General features: G+C 36.9%; 1 protein-coding gene across 2 annotated transcripts in view; it reads left to right on the top strand.

Annotated features, from left to right (window-relative positions):
• Window positions 1-1,259: 1,259 nt before the first annotated feature.
• pde4d (phosphodiesterase 4D, cAMP-specific) overlaps window positions 1,260-18,896 on the top strand; it is a 152,034-nt gene continuing 134,397 nt past the window's right edge. The window contains exons 1-2 of one of the 2 annotated variants that reach the window (XM_060880828.1): window positions 1,260-1,380; window positions 9,135-9,228. In XM_060880828.1, coding sequence (XP_060736811.1) covers window positions 9,187-9,228 — 42 coding nt within the window. In that variant the 5' untranslated portion in view covers window positions 1,260-1,380; window positions 9,135-9,186. Of the gene's footprint in view, window positions 1,381-2,553; window positions 2,578-9,134; window positions 9,229-18,896 lie in introns of those variants that run through there. The other variant, XM_060880829.1, reaches the window with a different exon arrangement.

Genomic DNA, 18,896 nt, shown 5'->3' with positions numbered 1-18,896 from the left:
TGCTCCAGTGGTACTGCAACCTAGAAAAAAAACAATCCCAAAAGGTCGCATCAACACTGCCAACACTGCTGCAACATCATAACTCTGTCAGTCCTGTTTCTCATGTCCGCATTACAGAACCAAATGTATCGCATGGACACAGAGACAATGCTGTAAGCTGTTATAAGGCAATGTGGTTACATGAACCTATCCTGCTGCTACTTGGAGTGTTTAGATTTACATTTTTATGATTGTGTAAAGGATAGAGTTAAAAATAAAACAATTCAGTTGTACTGTCCTATGTCTTGTATTTGCATCATGTATTTGTTCCATGCTACTGTACAGTATCGTGTGCTGCACCGTAGTACTGAAAACCTACATCTTGCTTCAATGTGTACACATTATAAATATTAACAAGGAACCAAGAGAAAAACATTATGTTTCTGTACAGACCCTTATTTGCTTCACATATGAGACTTTTCCACCCAGTCAGTAAGCTAAATAATGACCAAGAGGACTCCATGGCATGCCATAAAATAGATTTCTTTTAATGTTTGTGTATATATATTTGTGTATGTTACCCTATAATTTCTGTTCATCAAGATCTTGTTATCTAACAACAGAATTCTTGGATAAGTTTAATGATTCCTTTCATTCCTCCGGGCAAGCAAAGCTAGATAAAATATTTATTTGAGACTGTAAAAATAAACAAACTTTTCCTGAATGTATTATTTAAGTTCCAACAAATTACCCAGAGCAAATATTTTAGCCCTGAGGATTTCGTTAGTGTTTGGGTTGTTTGACGCCACTGTCAGTGATGCTGATGGTCCAGACTGTGGGAAAGAAAACAATGAGCTATCGTTAATGATCTCTGACGTAAAATAACCTGCAGCCTGATGTCATAGCCATCCGATTTGGGGATTAAGTTACAAATCAAACATTCAGCTTTTAAACCAAAGCCCTTGCACAGCATGAAAGCACAGAGTCAGACGGCTTGAATGGGACAATGACGTAAAACTTCCCCCTGTGCATTAATGATAAATGATGTGTTCATCAACCCACTAATCATCATCGGAGCTTGTGAGTCGTGGCTCAGTGGTCAATGCTGGTGTCCTGCTGTGATGCTGCAGAAGCCTTTGCTCTGGTTCCAGCTTCAGCATGAGGAGCTAAGGGGGAGGGGGCGGGCCTTAGAGGGCAGTGGAGCAACGTGATTGGTTTAGACACTGGGAACACTGTTGTTGTTGCATCCTTAAACCACAGAGCACTGAGTCTCCCTAGCACAGGAAACACTGGGGGACACTTTTTCTGCCTCTCTGGTGTGGACTGTATTGCAGCTGAATCCCTAAGGGAGGGGGGGTGAACTCTTCTGTCACATTCTGCATTCCTTTCTGAGGGAAAACGGTAAGTTGTTAAAATATTCTTGTCTTCTGTTGTTCTGACAGCAGTGCAGAGGATGGGACAGAGGAGAGAAGTCGATATTTTTAGGATGACTAAGAGTCCTATGTCTGGATTTGGATTTGGAATACTGTGCATCTGTGTGCGCGCGCGCGCGTGTGTGTGTGTGTGTGCGTGTGCGTGTGTGTGTAAATCTTTCGGATGTTAATAGTACTGAACAGCATGAGGCAGGTGCAAGGTGACTTTTTGGAGCCCAACCTCTTCGGAAAACTTGCGGCTGCATTGAAAAAAAATAGAAAACAAAAAAGTAACACTTTCTTGTTTGGCATGTTCTTTCTCTTACTATAAATAAATAAGTCCTAAAGTCCTAATGTTTCACACAGGATTAAAGCATTAGAGTTAGACTAGTGGTTAAAGTGTTGGGCTACAAATCAGAAGGTTGTGAGTTTAAATCCCAGCCCCACTAAGCTGCCACTATTGGGCCCCTGAGCAAGGCCCCTAATCCTCAATTGCTCAGCTGTATAAAAATGAGATCATGTAAGTTGCTCTGGATAGAAGGTCTGCTAAATGATGTAAATGGACTGTGTTGGCTATAATGTTCATAGTGATGGAGAAATGTAGCTGTCTCATTTACATGAAGTTATGCATAAAATGTCCTCCAGCTTGACATACTGGAAAGCACTCACACTAAATGTGGAACTGCATGTTTACTTTAATGCCATAATTGTAATTATGATCAGATTAAGTTGACTGAAGTGCTGTTATTGCATTTACTAAACGTGGAGAATGTCATTTAAAATAATAAAAATTAACCATTACACTCAGGATTTGCGTCATAAGTCGTGCACTTATGAGGCTAAGCCTATAAAGGTCTATAAAAGCTCATAGTTATGGTTAATGTTTGAGTCATTTACTGTAAATTCCTAAGGTAGACTGTTTTCAGAAAAGATTTGATTTGTCTGTATGTTACTTTCTGATCTACACTGATTCGGAGAACTGGTATGTTTCAGAAGGACATGTGATCAGTTATATTTATAGTACCATTTTAGCCATCTAAAGATGTCATTTATGACAGCAGAACTTCTGCATTTCAGTCTGTAACATTTTAGTTTCGCTGCTTGTGTATGAATGCTGATTCGGCACTGTATTTAAACCTACTAACATCACGGCAAAGATTCAGCTTATGTACATTTAAATCTGAAGGTAAGATCTGTTATTCTCAGCTATAACTTACGTTCAAACGATGTGTAGCAGATGAACTTTTTCTTGGGAGTGAAGTGGGGGCTCTAGTTTGGGTTTATGTGCCCACCTTTCACCGTGCTTTTAGCCATCTATTGTTCTTCAGAACAGTGAAACTCTTGTGTCACGTTAACCTCTGAGATGCAAATGACGCTTTGTGGTTTGCTTAAATGGTTTGCTAACTATTGAGGAAGGGACACAGTCGCCTTTGTTTCCATTGCTTGTAGCAACAGATCCATAAAGTCTGTGCTCCGTCTGCCGTCCTTTCATTTTCCTCAGTCTCAGCTCACATTGTGCACATTTAATCAAACACGGTTATAATGGAGAAGCGAGTCAGAGAGCTGACAGATATGTCTGGCAGTCCCAGGTTAATGTGTTAATGTACCCCAGGCAAGGGCAAAGATGAGGAATCGTTGAACTTTGTCAAGCAGTGATGATTAGGTTTGAGGTTTTCAGGACCGATGTTAATGTAAGTTAATGCCTTTTAGACTGCCTCTTCTCTCTCTCTCTCTCTCTCTCTCTCTCTCTCTCTCTCTCTCTCTCTCTCTCTCTCTCTCTCTCTCTCTCTCTCACTCTCTGGTTTAGATTAATGCTAGTTGACAACTAGGCATAATCTTGTTCCCAAAGAATGCTCTACTATATTCTCTACATTAGTGTACATCCAGCCATTCTGTGGCATTACATGAACAGGTTATGACGAAATGATGGTGCTCACCTGTATGTTGGCTTTCATTTACTCCAGTTACTTAAAAGCTAAATTGAGCAATGACTAAAACTGAGAGGGAGAAATTTGGGTTAAAAAAAATTGTTCAGCATTTTCAAGGATTTTAATGTAAGCCCTAAAGTCAGTTACATATCAGTCACATACATATCAGTTACATAAAGTCAGTACAGTTGCAGTTACATATGTGTACATATAAAAAAGCAGTTTCAAATTTCTCTATTGATTAGAATTTGTAGAAATAACTTTAGCTGGTAAAGAACGTCGGCACAAAAATGCATTTAGTTGTTTATAAACAGTTGATTACTACAACTTTGAATCCAAATTATTATTTTAGGTCAATCTCAAATCTAGCATGAGAATAATTGAGAGGTTTAGTGCATCCCTGCATAAATTTAGTGCATCAATTGCTGTAATTGCTTTGCTAATCGGATTAAACGTGCTGGAAAAGAAAGAAGATTTATGTCACTTTGCAGAGTTCACGCCTTTTTAATAAACAGTGCAGAATAAACACCATCATGATGTCTTGCAGCATTTCCTGGCTTTTGTGGTTGTATAATGAATCATGATCATGAACAGTTGCATGAACAGTTGCAAGACAGTTGTTCAACTGAAATTGAAACTGAATGGAATCTGACCTTTGCTAAAAAATAAATAAATAAATAAATAAAAATCCACTATTAAATCCAGCTAAAAGCACAAAAGAAGTTAGTTTGAGTGCTGATGAGAGTCACACATGTCTGTTATTACAGAAGGGTGGGAGCTCTTTGCTGGTCTCTTGGCCTGGGGCAGGGTGTGGGTCAATATCCACACAGAGAACCAAAGTATTTACTGCAATCCTAAGCACCCAAACTCCAATTCTATCTGAAACTGACTTTAGAACTATATGGCCATGCAAACAATGTAACCTTTAAACTCAGAACAGCTTTTAGTCAAATCTCACTTCTCTTTTGCATACATTTGTCTAAATACTGTACACTTCTCATTCCTGGTCAAGCTTTAATGGACATTCTTATACCTTATAGTTTTTTTAAGGATCTACTAAAATTCATAAATGCAACCTATTTTATGAGCAAAATACAAAAAGATAAAAAAGGAAAACACACAGTAAAGTAAGTAAAAAGATTGTTTTTTTCCAGGACTGACTCCAAAACAGATGGACTGAAGGTCCTCTCTCATGACACATAATGACTTAGCCATAGTGTATGAGCACACAACACAGCTGGTAATGTGTCATGGGATTATGTTACACTACGCAAGAATCTGTAGGTTCAAGTTTATCTAATCAGTCTGTGTTTGTGTTTGTAACTTGAGTATAATGTGGAATATCAACAGTTCTGAATGTTTGATTCTGAGTGATCAGGAGGTGTTTATTACTGTAACTGTCTGTAATAGCAGCTGTGGCAATATCTACAGCGGCCAGGTTTATATTAATGTGCTCTTTGTAAGATATTCTTTCTATAGTAAAAGCTCACAGAGGGACGCTGTATCATGGATGCTTTACATAAACCGATTAAATCAGCTGAAATATTCCGTATAAGGAGATGTAGCGTTTTTGAACGAGTCTCTATTGTCAATGTTTTGTAAAGCTGTAACTCTTAGTTTCCAAACATAGGAACATTTTTAGGACAAAATACTTGGACTTTTTGCAGTTTTTCTGTAAATCTGTGATGAGATGAATTTTTGTCTGAATATCTTCAAAACAGAGAAGCTGTGAGTAAACAATGGTGTAGTTGCTATAGCACAAGTGATGAAAGGAAAATGTTTTATTAAACATTAAACATGGCTATAAAATGTGCATCTACAATGTGCCAATCTTTAACTAATGACATATTTAAACTTTTAAAATATTTAAACCTAAAATCTTCCACATCCTATCTGTTCCATGGGCCCCTTATGAGGGCCGACCCTTCGCCCTCTGACCCCGACTCCCTAAACAAGCTAGGATACGCAAAGAAAAGAATTTCTCTGTAATCTATATGTGGCAAATAAAGGCTTCGTCTAAATAAACAAGCAAATGAATAAATGCCTGGTTTGTACAAAGTTATTTTCGTTTCATTTGTAAGTTAAACAGTGCATAACATGGTGAGTTTCCCATGGAAAATTTTCCATCAACAATTGTGAACTTTCTCTATCTTTGGCCTGCGATTTATATGGTGGAATTTGCAAGGAAATGTTTCGTTTCAATAAAAGAGCAGGAGTGTTGTTTCCCGTGTAACATAATGAGTGAATGTTGAGTCTTGAGTCAAGTCTATTTGTTCCTTTTTGCTTCAAGAAAGGAAGAAGTTACTGACTTCACACATATAGTATCAGAAGTGTCAGGATGCTGAAATACTTTCTGTGTAACAGAGACAGAATGAAAGAAACAAACTGACAACAGTTTCTGGACAACTTGTTTGGGAAATGAAGTTTTGAGGCCACATTCTTGAGTTTATAAATCAAGTGGGTGTTTATTTCAAGTCTCTACAATGTTACATCTTTTATATCACTTCTTAAAGCTGTGCTTTCTAATTATGGTGTTATATAACAGTAGGATTTTGTGAAATGATTCTTCACGAAAGTGATCGAGGCCTGAAGTTATACGCTGTTTAGGCTTTCACAAGCTCAAACTAGGGAACAGTGCATTAACTACAGTATTACATTAAAAATATAAAGTCTACACCTGTATACCTGTAACTATAGATCATATAATAAATATCCATACAACATTTTTGAACTGAGCAATCAAATAAAATTTCACTTCTGCTTAGTTTTATTGAATATAGACATGTTGAGATCTCAGTCAGAATAAAATAGCCTTTTTGGTGACCAAAGGATTTTGTTTTGCCCTTTAAATACAACTTATAATGTGGATGGACATTCCCAGTGCCACCACATGAAGGAGCCAGAAACCTTCTGAATGTACTAGAGCTTCTCAAGACAAGCAAGGGAGAAATAGTCAGTCCATTTTAGGTGGAAACTGGGGGGATAACAAGAGTTAAACCAATATCACACACACACACACACACACACACACACACACAAACACACACACACACACACACACACACACAAAACGTCCAATAACAATGTGAAAAATGCTAATTTAAACATGGAGAAGAATGTGTGCACCTGAAATATTGTAATCTCAAAAGTCTTGAGCTTATAAGACTAAGGAGTGTTTAAAAGAAGCAGAAAAATTATTCTGAAATATGAACAATCGGCTTTCAGAAGGATATTATTATCATTAAAAGAAAAGATATGAAGATACACACACACACACACACACACACACACACACACACACACACACACAAAGTTATTCTTTGGTATTACTCTCTGGTAAACTGTAATAAGGAAATCTGGATGTTCTTTGGATACTAATTAAAAGTAAATTCCAAAGGATGTAGTTGTGATGTTTTTCCCGTCTAACACAGCACATTCAGCTCATGAAGGCACAGGTAATTGGCTGATTAGGTGCTTTCGCCGTTGTTATGGCCCTCCATTAGAGTAGAGTCTGACACCCTGCCCTAATCAAATTATATATTTGCACTGTTGCTGCTGTGTTAGATGTCATGGTGGTATTCTGGCTCAAAAGAGCGATCTATGTATAGTTGAGAGTTTATAATGAATGATCTCCAAAGATAATAGCCATTGCTCTGTGTAGTTATTACTCCTGCTCATGACATGTAATAGAAAAATCCATGAAAATCCATGAGGTAAATAAATAACTTTTCAAATGAGTAATACAGTGTACTGTATATAATCAGTGACTGAGGTGTTAAGAAAGCTCATTTGTTCATTTTTGTTCACAAGTCAGAAGTGAAAGAGCTTGATGTACAGTACCTGACATCCCGCTCTTCACCTTGGCTTCTGTGCAAGTGCAGGCGCTAAATCAAGTGTAGTGCACACAAGTACTCTGAACCTAATCAGAATAATGAAGCTGTTTCTCTTAAATACTAATTAGTTGTTTTCAAAATCATTTCTTTTTAGACTAGATATCAATGTGTTAAGAACAAGAGTCGTAATCACAAACAATTTGTCGCAACTAATCAAATCTCAAATGGATCTGTGGATTTAACTCAGTACAAGCTATGCAGTGTGTGTGTGTGTGTGTGTGTGTGTGTGTGTGTGCGTGTGTGTGTGTTATGTCAAGTGCAAGTGGAGTACGGTCTACAATTGAAAATTCCACTTATTAACTCTGTTTATGTGTACTACAATATTTGTAACTTTGAAGTGGACACAGGGTATGTGGTATCTCAGATTTTAAGGTGTTGGACTTCTGATTGGAAGGTCATGAGTTTATATCCCAGGGCCACCAAGCTAAGCTTGTTCAGCTGTCAATCCTCAATTGTTCAAATGCCATAAATGTAGACCAGAGTACATTATGTTCCTTTAGGCCAACTGACTTGGGCCAAGTTTCATGCTGTTTGTTTTGAAGCCTCAAGATCCAATCACGGATATTTACGTGCAGGTTTAATGAATATGACAGATGAATTCATCATGACACGCTTTACAGTACGTACTTCATACAGTATATCATCAGGGACGATCATACACCATTTGCCCATTGATTACTTTCAACCAGGCATGATCTGATATAAATCACTCCACCAAGACACGGTGTATGGGAACTGGGTAGCTTGTAATGTTTTTGTCAGCCAATTAGAGTTTCCATTATTTTCAAGATATAGAGTAAGCCAGGGGTTCTCATGATATAATGGGCTCCCAGATTCTACTTTAAGTCGATACTCTTGCGGTTCCTTGACAGCTTGATATTTTTAGACTTTGTCAGCATGAAAGTTAGCAAAGAAGATTTTAAAGACAGTTTTGGTGGCTACATCCAAGCAAGCATAGAAAAGCTTTAATTCCCTTGATGGACATGGTGCTGGACAGTTCCAAAGCAGAAATGGAGCACACAACAGGGAAGAAGCCTTTGACAAGGTGTCTTCAACAACTAGGACACGATCAGGGCTTTAAACAGAAACTCACACAGAGAATCCAAATATCTGGCCCTCAGCATGGATTGACATAAAAGATATTTTATTGTTTTTCTTATTTTCTCACTCAAATCCCTGTTTTTGTAAGTTTTTCGTATTCTGGTGTCTTGTGTTTCATTTTTCTCGATGTTTACTTTTTAAAAAACTTTCGGGCAAGGAAAGCAGAGAACTGAAATATAGCAGACACGCCGTCTCCAAACCCAAATCGTGCCTTCAAAAGCCAAACATTTTGAGTCTGGCCAATTCAATCTCAAGTGAGTTCAATCAAGCCAGTAATGTGGTTTCCTACTGTAACAAGGAAAGCTACTTGTCAGAGACATGGATTGGCACAAAAAGCATTAAATCTCACTGATTCGAGTTTCCTGAATGGCGTATCAGAACAGCTTTTAGTCAGATATTTGAGTATGCTCGTAAGAGCTTATTATGAGTACTTGCTTACTAAGGTAATAAAGTCAGTCACTTTGGAAGGGCGATGTCTGTCTTTGGCAGTAGAACAAGTGCAATGTACATGGATCATGGTGTAGGATTATGTTATTATAACATGTAATATGGTTGTCTTTGTATCACACAGATCATCTTGAGTTATTCATTTCCATTGGCAGGGATTTATGAGGATTTTCAAAGCACTTTCAATTCTCAAGGCCTTGAGAATTTTTGTCTCATCTAATACTCACCTTTTTTTTAAAGAGCATGGCACATGCATTAGAACATCAAATTCAAGTCTTGCTGCTGCAATTGTCTGCTTCTTTCACAAACATCATTCATGTTTGTTAAATATTTCATCAAGGGACTGATTTTTTTTTTTATCTGATCTCTTGCAGAAAGCTTTTCTCCCAGTGTCCGGGCCGCTCTGTTTGAGCCGAGGGCCCCACGATGCAAGAAAATACCTGTAGCGGAGAAAGCCAGATGGAAAGCGTGAGTGCATGATGCATTTTGCGCTTTCACAAACATACACACTTAAAAATATAATGTATTATGTAGAGCAACTTGGGTTTATCTTATTATCTCTACCATGACTAATGAGTTAAAGGATCAACAGATTAAGTAACTTTCCCATGAAGATAAGAGAGAAAACAGAACTGGGTACAGCTGAAGAATGTATTTTTCCCACTATCTAAACTGTAGCATCAACGCTCTAAGCATGACTGTTCAGCAGACCAGTTAGATTTGACCTTTGGAAACTTTGCACAGATGGTACAAGTTCATTAGCATTCGTCTCTCCTTTGCCGCATTTCCTGTTGTTTCCTTTTATAATAGAGCAACACAAGAATTACCAAAGGAGGTCAAAAGCCAACAACATCCTATTTCTAGGGAGACAAGAAGGATAAGTGAATAGTTGAGGTGTAACATGTACGAGATATCTCAGAATCAATTACATTTTGCTTCTGCATTTGGCCAGATGTTCAGGACCAAAGAAGATTGATTGGAGGGTGTAGCTCAAGGGCACAATATCATCACTTAGATTAGAGAGATGTTAGACTCGGTACTCCTGCACATCCAGCATCTGTTTCCCACAGAACCCTTCCTCAGTTCCACCTCATACTATTAACACATTCACTGGCCCTGAGCCACCTTTAGAGCATAACTCATAGTCACTTAATTCATTTACCAAGTTTCTTATTCAAACTAGTCCAGCATGTTTTCCTAGTCTGAACATAGAATCACGAGACTCCTGTAGCTCTTCTTGCCATACTCAAAGGAGCAAAGAAAACTATCCTTTAAGATTGGCTTAAACCTTCAGTTTCTATTTAAGACCTGGATAATCTGTACATAGCCATGTAGGGCTCCTATATTAGATTACATTGAGTCATAATTAATGCCGTTTGGTCAATTATTGTGTATATAAAACTACTAGAAATAGAAATATATAAACTATAATATATATTCATATTCATATTCTCCATCTATTAAGCTTACTAGATTGAACCACTTTACAATTTGTGTTCTGTTTCCTATAGTTCTGTAAAGCTGCTTTCAGACAATGTCAGTTGTTAAACGCGCTATACAAATAAATAATTTATTTAATTGATGTATTGATTGAATCCTGCCTGGATGCCCAATGACGCCTGAGATAGGCACAGGCTCCCCGTAGTCCGAGAATAGTTCGGATAAGCGGTAGAATATGAATGAATGAATGAATGAATGTATTGACTGATTGATTTATTGATTGATTATAACACACTTATGTCACTTATGTCACTACCATGTTTTCAGTGACACGTCAATATGAATTAATTTCTCTACATTTTGATGTTGAATTTCGGCATACGGAAAGTAGACAAAACAATCATTCACTCATTCTGTTCGTTCTAGACCAATACTTATTCTCTGTCCATTAAGCTTACTCCATTGAACAACATTAAACGAATGAGGTATTTTAAATAGCTTTACGTGGCTGTATTAGAAATACGGAACTAAAGCTTTACGCTGGGATATTCCAGGTAGATTTAGGACATTTTGCTCACTTTTATTTCCAATTTGCTGCTATCACAGTCTTGCTGTCTTGCTTCTGATAGGAGACTTGGTTCACTGCCCTAAGCAGTCTGGTTCCCTCCACACTTCACATATCACTTCACATTTAGAGGGGATGAAGCTTGTCGTCCCCCCGGTGTCTTCCCAGAGCCACTTGTCTCAGCTGTGTGAGACGACTAACACTTTAATATGTGGAATTTTACAACACTCTGAGGCAGAGTGCCAAAAGAGGCAGATTAAAGGTGTCACTAAAGTTTTAAAAAGTATTCAACGTTCCCCGGCAACACGATTTCAAATATTTGTGTGTAATAATAATATTAAGTGTGAAATAATAATCATTCATTTGTCTCGCACCTCTGTGGTTGTTGGTACGAATCCCACTTCCCCCTTGTGTACAGATGTTGCATGTGCTTCCCATGCCTCAGGGAATCCTCCCCCAATCCAAAGACATGCATAATAGGCTGATTGACATCTCTAAATTGTCTATAATGTGTAAATGGTTTGGTGTATGTGTGTGTGTTCATGGATGGATATATGGATGGATGGATGGATGGATGGATGGATGGATGGATGGATGGATGGATAAATGGATTGATGGATGGATAGATAACTAAAACTACAAAACTCGTTTGTGCCTAAGCAGAACAGTATGGGTGTCTCAGATGTGAATTGATTGACAACAGCAATTTATATTGAAACTCTTGGTTTGGTTTAGTTTCACATTAACTTTGGCATTTAGAGCTCAAAATGTCCTAACACCTACTGATGATTTTCTCTTTTTGTTCTTTTTGGACCAAATATCCAGAATTCATGACATTTCTGCTCTGTCCTTTGGCCCAGTTTGCGAGATGAAGCTCAGTTTACAGGCTTGAAAAATAACCCTAGCCCACAATAGTATGTTTGGTTCAATTCCTGGAGTTGGGTCGATTTCAAGTTAAATTGCTTTTCTTACTGCATTCAAACTTCGCTTGGAACCAGGCTGAGACCGTCTCAGTGTCTCACCACCTCAAACTCTTGACTCGCTGTTTGATTTTATCCAGTGCATTGGTGTGTTTTTTTACCTAAATGAACCAAAAAAAAAACACCAGGGTTTGATTTAAACAGTATAAACACTGCATTTGTGAAATCATGCTAAAACAGTGTATTAAAGATGAATCTTTGCTGATGTTTAGCCAGAGAAAACACAGAGTTTTTGTGCTTGGGGTAAAGCTGAGAAAATCATTCTGACTGAAAATACCACAGTGTTCTTTTCATCGTTAGTGGTAAAGTCACCATACAAGCTATAGCTACTGTATCAGCAAAAAAAGAAAATAATTTAAGAGAGGCTGTAATGTTTTAAGTGAAATAGGATCAGCATGTAAGTCAAGAGGATCAGTATTTAGACAGAGATAGATTTTAATGATCCAAAATTTAGTCTTGCATGACAACAGCTCAACAATGTTTAAAGTATTATTATTATCCTCCTTGAGATAAATATATTGTGCATGTTGTCATTTTTTGTATAGAGTCAAGAATAATAATGATAAATCTATATTTTGATATTGATTTTCATTTGTACCTTAATAGGAAGAAACTGCATTCCGTTATTAGTTTTTAATACACAGACCACCATAATTAAATAATTATGCAAAATTAGATTAATTATACATTAAGTTCTCATTATACCACACCTTCGTTTCATATAGCAAACGAAACATCTCAAGGTTGACAGTCTCAGTATCAAGCCTGTTCCACTTTATTTATGTTTAATAGTCTGCAACCGCTTCAACTGAATTAATTAAAATGTTTGCATCCCCAACACATCTGTGAAAACACCATTAATTAAATCTTATGTTTGCTTATTTACTCTTATTAAATGATATGATTGCGCATTCCATACAGGTAATAATTAGGCTGTTTGTGAAAGGCAGAATGTTTATGGGAGGTTCATTTGTTTTCGTTGTATAACACTTCAGGTGTTATTGAAGACACATTGCCTCCTCTTTAGGTGCCAGATTTTGTAAAGCTTTAAGGTTTGAAGTTTGACTTATTTCGCAGATGCTGAGTTTATTGTTTGGGAAAAAAGAGACTATGGAATAACAGCATTGGGTATTAGGTGGGACTTTTTAGTAGATCCTTTCAGAAATAAAGCACAGATTTAATAAAAAACATAAGTAATGCAGACCTGCCAACTCGACAGGACTATTAGAAACATGCTTTTAAAGTGAAGCTATATTTCTGTCTGAAAACTAGACTCAGAGCATAGCGATATTGAGATGACCGTAAAGTTCATATCTCGATCTGCTGGTTGAACTGGGAGAAAAATAATTTTGCAGTGTTTTTGAAGGACAATTCATAACCACATACTTTGATAAAGTAGTAATGATGCTGTAAATTCACAACATTTTAGGCAAACCTTTACTGGAGTGTCATTTCACTCATTTTATTCATTCAATTCATTTTAGATACAGAGCTGTATTCAGGGTAAATACATAGCATAGCACTGACCATCATTGCTGAACTTGGCAAAAACCTTGATGGCTTCTCATGCATCCTCATGCCTTCTCATCATCTAGCTGCTTCTTGTCACGGTTGAATAAATTCTTGTAGCATTATAGTACATAGATCGTGTTAGACTCATTTACTCTTAGGCTACAAATCGCAAAAGAATGATGGCTGTTTTTTTTTCTTTGTGAATCGTGCCAAGTCTTCATGACATGACAAATAGAGCTTGTTTGTTTTCATGGGTGGAACTCATTGCAACTTAAGGTCAGGCCAGAAGACAAAATATATTCTCGATGTTTCTCTTCAGAGGTGGCATACTATGTGGCTCCCAGCATTATCTAATCAAAAAGTCATTAATTATGAACGAGATGACGACTTTTATGTGATGACTTTTACAAAAAAACACCTCAGGTGAATAATGGCATAACCGTGCTTTCGTGATGGAAATGTTTTGAAAGGTTTCTCCCCTGAGAAAGCTCACTTTGAACAGAGCCTTACGTAATTCAGTTCTAAAGTAATATAAAATACCTCATCTAATACGAATTAACCCTTTTTACCAGTTCACTGGTGTTCTGTTCTGCCAGCAGAGTGGAAAACGACTTATCAGACATTTTCAATTAGTACAAACAAATGAATTATATTACGGCTGAAAGATTTTAGTCAGGACACTGTTGGCTTTCAGTGTGAGATGTTTTTCCTTCTGTTGGGATAACCTTACACAGAAAATTTAGTGCTCGAAGATGACACCTTTATATAGTAGAGCCTTATGAACAAGCACTCGGGGCGTCACAGAGAGCAGAAATGGGTTTGATATCACCTTTTACTTTGACAATAAAAACATTTGTGTGAAAAAAAACGAACCCATTTTGCTTTTTTGGAGGGTGTTTTTCTATGGATATTAGTACTAGTAGAAATACTTATGAAACACTAAAAGTGTTAAAGCCCACAGAGTCTACATTTATCTTTAAGAGTTAAGAAACTAATGTCAATCCCTAAATATAATCATGGTTTTCAGTATCAGCATGATACTACTTTTTGGATGATAGGATAAAGCATGATGAGGAAGCCCAGTGAGTACTTCCACATGCCTTGGGCCTAGTTTGGTGAAAGTAGATCCTGCTGATCGATACAGACGTGAGTCCACAGAGATGAAAGGCTTATCAGTCTGCAGAGCTCGGAATCAACAGAAGGCAGAATTGACAATCATGACAGGAATGAAAGGGGAAGGAATGAAGGGATTTCAGAAAACCTACATTTTTCCTGATTATCATGCTAGTGGTCCTGCTTCACACATACAGTAAGAAGTAATATGTGTAACATAGAAACTTCTGGATGGTTTTGATTGGTATCAAGAAAAGAGTGAGAGATAAAATGTGAGTGTGAGAAGAGGAAAAAAATGGGTGGGGGGATAAATTAAAGATGGAAATTATGTATTAAGACGATTCCCTCATGCGCTGCTGTTTCTGACTTAAGATATTTAAATGATTAGCCATGCACAGCTGTTACTGAGCTGCCAAAGAATGATTGACACAAAAAATTATAAAAACACTTATGTTACTGCATTGACACAACAAATTCTCTTCCGTGGATATGAGGACCCCTGACCACAGGTATCTGATTTGTCTACCGGCCACCTTAACGAGGAAATGTTTAGGATTTTCCAGTATGTATGTAGAATATAGAAACCATGGCACTATTAATGCACACCTACATGCGGGTTGCAAATTAAAGCAGAATAAATGAGTGGAGAAAAATTAAAGGTGTTCAGACAGGTGTAACACATAATATAGAATACAACATGGAACATTCTAGCATGTTTTATATCTAAAAATGCAGAGCAGGTCCAATTAATGATACAATTAATTATTTGTATCAGGAAAAAAGGCAAAAAGCAAAATAAAAAGCTCTGAGTGCTAATAATTTCTCATCCACAAGGCATAACGGCTCACTGAATGGTTTCAGAAGTCTGATAAAGATTATATAGAATTATATGCTAGGGTTTACAAACTCGCCAGATTTCGTCCTTGTTGAATACCTCTGGGAAATTTTGTTGTAGTGATGTGTTCCACAGCTCTCTGTAACACCATCACCAAGGCACCAGAGAGGTAATCATTTTGAAGAAGGTTCCGGAGACTTGTCGAATCTACGCCAATGTACACTCAAGCTGTTCTGGTCACACACGGTGGCTCATTGTGTTGTTTTTTGTCAATATTTGCCATTTGTATGTATTGATTTTAGTCAGCATTTTCTTTAATGGACACATGGTTAAATGTTTTGTTAGGAATTACATAAAGGCAGCACTTCATCTTAACTGTTCAACATAAGCATGTAAAACACCTTACATATTATTCATTTTACTTGTTAATGAGGATGAAAGAATGAACCAAGTGACATCTGTGTGTCAAGTAGTTAATGATTTTTTTCATTAGGTTCATCTGTTTGTTTTCTCACCCTCCAGATTGATACATATTTTCTAACCCTTCTACAATCCCTTCATATTCGTACCTGGTAGAGCCACCTTTTGCTGTAACGGCTTTAAGCTTGTTGTACTAAGCTCCGGCCAGTTTTGTGAGTGATTTCTGACCATTTTTGAAGGCAGACTTCTTTCATGATCTTCTGATTGAGACCATTGTCCAGCTGAGAGGTGAGGTGACATTTCCCCCAAGCCTTTCTTTTTTTATATAGCAGACTGGAGCAGATTCTCTTTGTAAAAAACCCTACTTTTTTGTTCCAACCAATCTGCCTTGACAAGCGAAACAGTTTGTAATGATGAAAACCATCCCCAGAGCACGATGCTACCACCACCATGTTTCATCCTAACGGTGGTGTTAATTGATTTATGGCCTTTGTTTAGTTTGTACCACACATCCTCAAGAGATCACTCTAATACTTTTATATAGCTCTTCTTGAGCAATGGTTTCTTTCTGGCCAGCCTCAAATACAGCCCTCAATCATGCTGTAAAAAAATGTGCACTATTTCTCCTTCAGCCGCTCACTATGGCTTCCCTCACATGTCTTGTCTTTGTAGTGCTTGGCTAGTGTAATGCAGCTTAAACGTCATCTCTATTTATCCAAGTGTTATGAAATTCTATTACCTTATCTTCCGTAGAATTCTCTTTAGTCTTTATTTTAAGTCCTTAAATTCAGAATGAAAGAAAATGTCTCCTCAATGACCTTAGAACTGAAGTGGAAATCCTCAGGTGTCCTTGTTAGGACAGTATCTTTCATCTGGGGTTTCCAGACACTGGGAGGCTTGAATATTTCTGCAAGCAGCATTTTTCAGGTTTTGATAGTTAACCTGTAAAGTGAAAATCTGATTTTTCAAACTTGTTGAACCATAATTGATTTTGACTTTGTAAGTTTAATAAATAAAAACATTACACGAAGAAAATGTGTATTTATATTTTGTTATTCAGACAAATATGATAAATTCTAGGGGTCAGTACTTTTGCAAGCCAGCTAATTTGCACTGGGGTTGTTTTGCACCTGAAGGCTGAATTTTGAAATGAAATTCATAAGAAAAATAGAATATATGCGTCATGGAGAAAAGAGGAATTAGTTAATGCATAACTTCATTATTAAAAAAGATGTTGTATGAAGAACCCAAACAGCCATATTTTATTTAAACATACTTCACTGGGGGGTAGTAGATATTTTAAAGATTTTACTTGAAATTATGTTTTGTAGTGATAATCACCTCAGTCTTGCAGATAATTATAATACACTTATCCAGAATGTTTCAAATAATAGAAAAGCAGTTTGTAAAACTGCCTCCGTTAGACCTCCCAACAGTTTTTCCGCAAGTCACTAAAGTTTCGATTTCTGGTAATGAATTATGAATGATTTATAACCATACTTTTGCAACAATTAATTATTTTTAAACTTGTGGCCAGGGGAAAACGTCTGTTGGGTTAGGGTTGGGTTTGGAATTTTATATGACTGATATTTATATTTATATTTATATTTATATTTATATTTATATTTATATTTATATTTTATAGCCTGAGAGATTTGCCTGCAACAGACGTTTTCCCTTGGCCACAATTTTAATCAACAATCAGAAGCACAAATGTGAGCAGGGTAGATGAAGGTGCAGCCCCTCATTATTTTTTACGACAAAGTGTAAACAAAGCAAAAACATTCAAGGCAAGGTTCAGAAAGCTTGAAAACATATAAACATAAAACATGGCTAAAAATACAGAACTAAAAAATGGGAGTAACCAAGGAAAACACAAGACAGGAGTACACAGGCCATGAGCAACACAACCAAGGAAGGCTTTCAAACTATGAGGAAGATGCTCTTTTGGTGGAATTCTCCACGGTGGCCGTGACAGTATGACAGCACTGAGTCAGCAAACTGACTCAAATGATTCCTTGACTCAAACCTCTAGTGCATGTGATTTGATGTGTGTTTCAGTTTCCTACTCAAAACTATAGTGCCTTTCATTGCTTTAATTTCAATTTACTGTAGAAGAAAAGGTTTAAAACCTTATTTTGCCATCGTTTCAAATCTTTCATTAAATGTTTAAAGAGATTCTGAGGAAAAATAAATCTTGGAAGGAAGCAGCAGCGATTGTTGGTGATACTACTGAGTAAAAATTTTTTTATGTATTTAAGATTTATAGTGAACTCTAAGCTACACGTTTTTTATTACTGCTGTTCCTCTGAATAGTAAACACATCCATCCACCCACCCACACACACACACACATAAGCGGCAACAAGAATGTCCACAATACAATAAAATACCAAACAAATACCAAGCAGCTAAAGTGGGAAAACACTAAACTAATAAACTAGTAGATTAACCAAGAGAAACACAAGACAGGTGTACATAGACAATCAGCAAAACAACCAAGGAAGGCATTCAAATTACGAGGGAGGTTTTCTTCTGGTGATCTCTAGATGAATTGTACATGGTGGACCTGGCATTATGACATCACTGAAGTGGCAAACACCAAATGTTTAGTTACGGTGAAGGTTAAAACCTTTTCTGTCATCTTGTCAAATCTGACATCTTATTAAATGCGTACAAAGAAAAATAAAGATTGGAAGGAGCTTGTTGATGATATTAGTGAGTGTAAGCAGCTTGTATCACATGCTACAAGAAGTGACAAAATGATAACGGCCCCCTATCGCCCATCTTATTGTAACCTTATTGCCCAGCCTTCACGCACACTTACAACCCTTCCCCTAAATTGCATTTTTTCAATTCATTCCTGTCCAGGGAGCACTGACTAAAGTAAAAAAAAAAACTCTTTTACTCTTTATCCCACAGCCTTGATGAGCTGACTCTGATTTGTGATTCTATTTCGTGACTCATTCCGAGATTTGTATAGTGGATCTCGATAATCTAAAGCTAACACTAAAGAGATTAATAATGTTCTATAAATGAACAAAGTTAAATAGGTTTTCTGTAAAGAGATGTTGATTTAACATTTCTGGAAGGAGAAAGGCGTTTCAATTGAGCTCCTGGGTGAAAACAGCATAGTTTTGTCTGATATACAGTAACAGACCAAAACCGGTGTAATACAATTAATAATTGTTAATAAAACTATCATCAATATGGCACAACTAAATATGATTTTAACATACCTTTAAAAGTGAAGTCTGTTTGTATTTCTAAGC

The sequence above is a fragment of the Tachysurus vachellii genome, chromosome 11, assembly GCF_030014155.1.
Source record: "Tachysurus vachellii isolate PV-2020 chromosome 11, HZAU_Pvac_v1, whole genome shotgun sequence".
Taxonomy (NCBI): domain Eukaryota; kingdom Metazoa; phylum Chordata; class Actinopteri; order Siluriformes; family Bagridae; genus Tachysurus; species Tachysurus vachellii.
The sequence above is the reverse complement of the archived record's forward strand: the minus strand, read 5'-3'. Positions and strand labels throughout refer to the sequence as shown.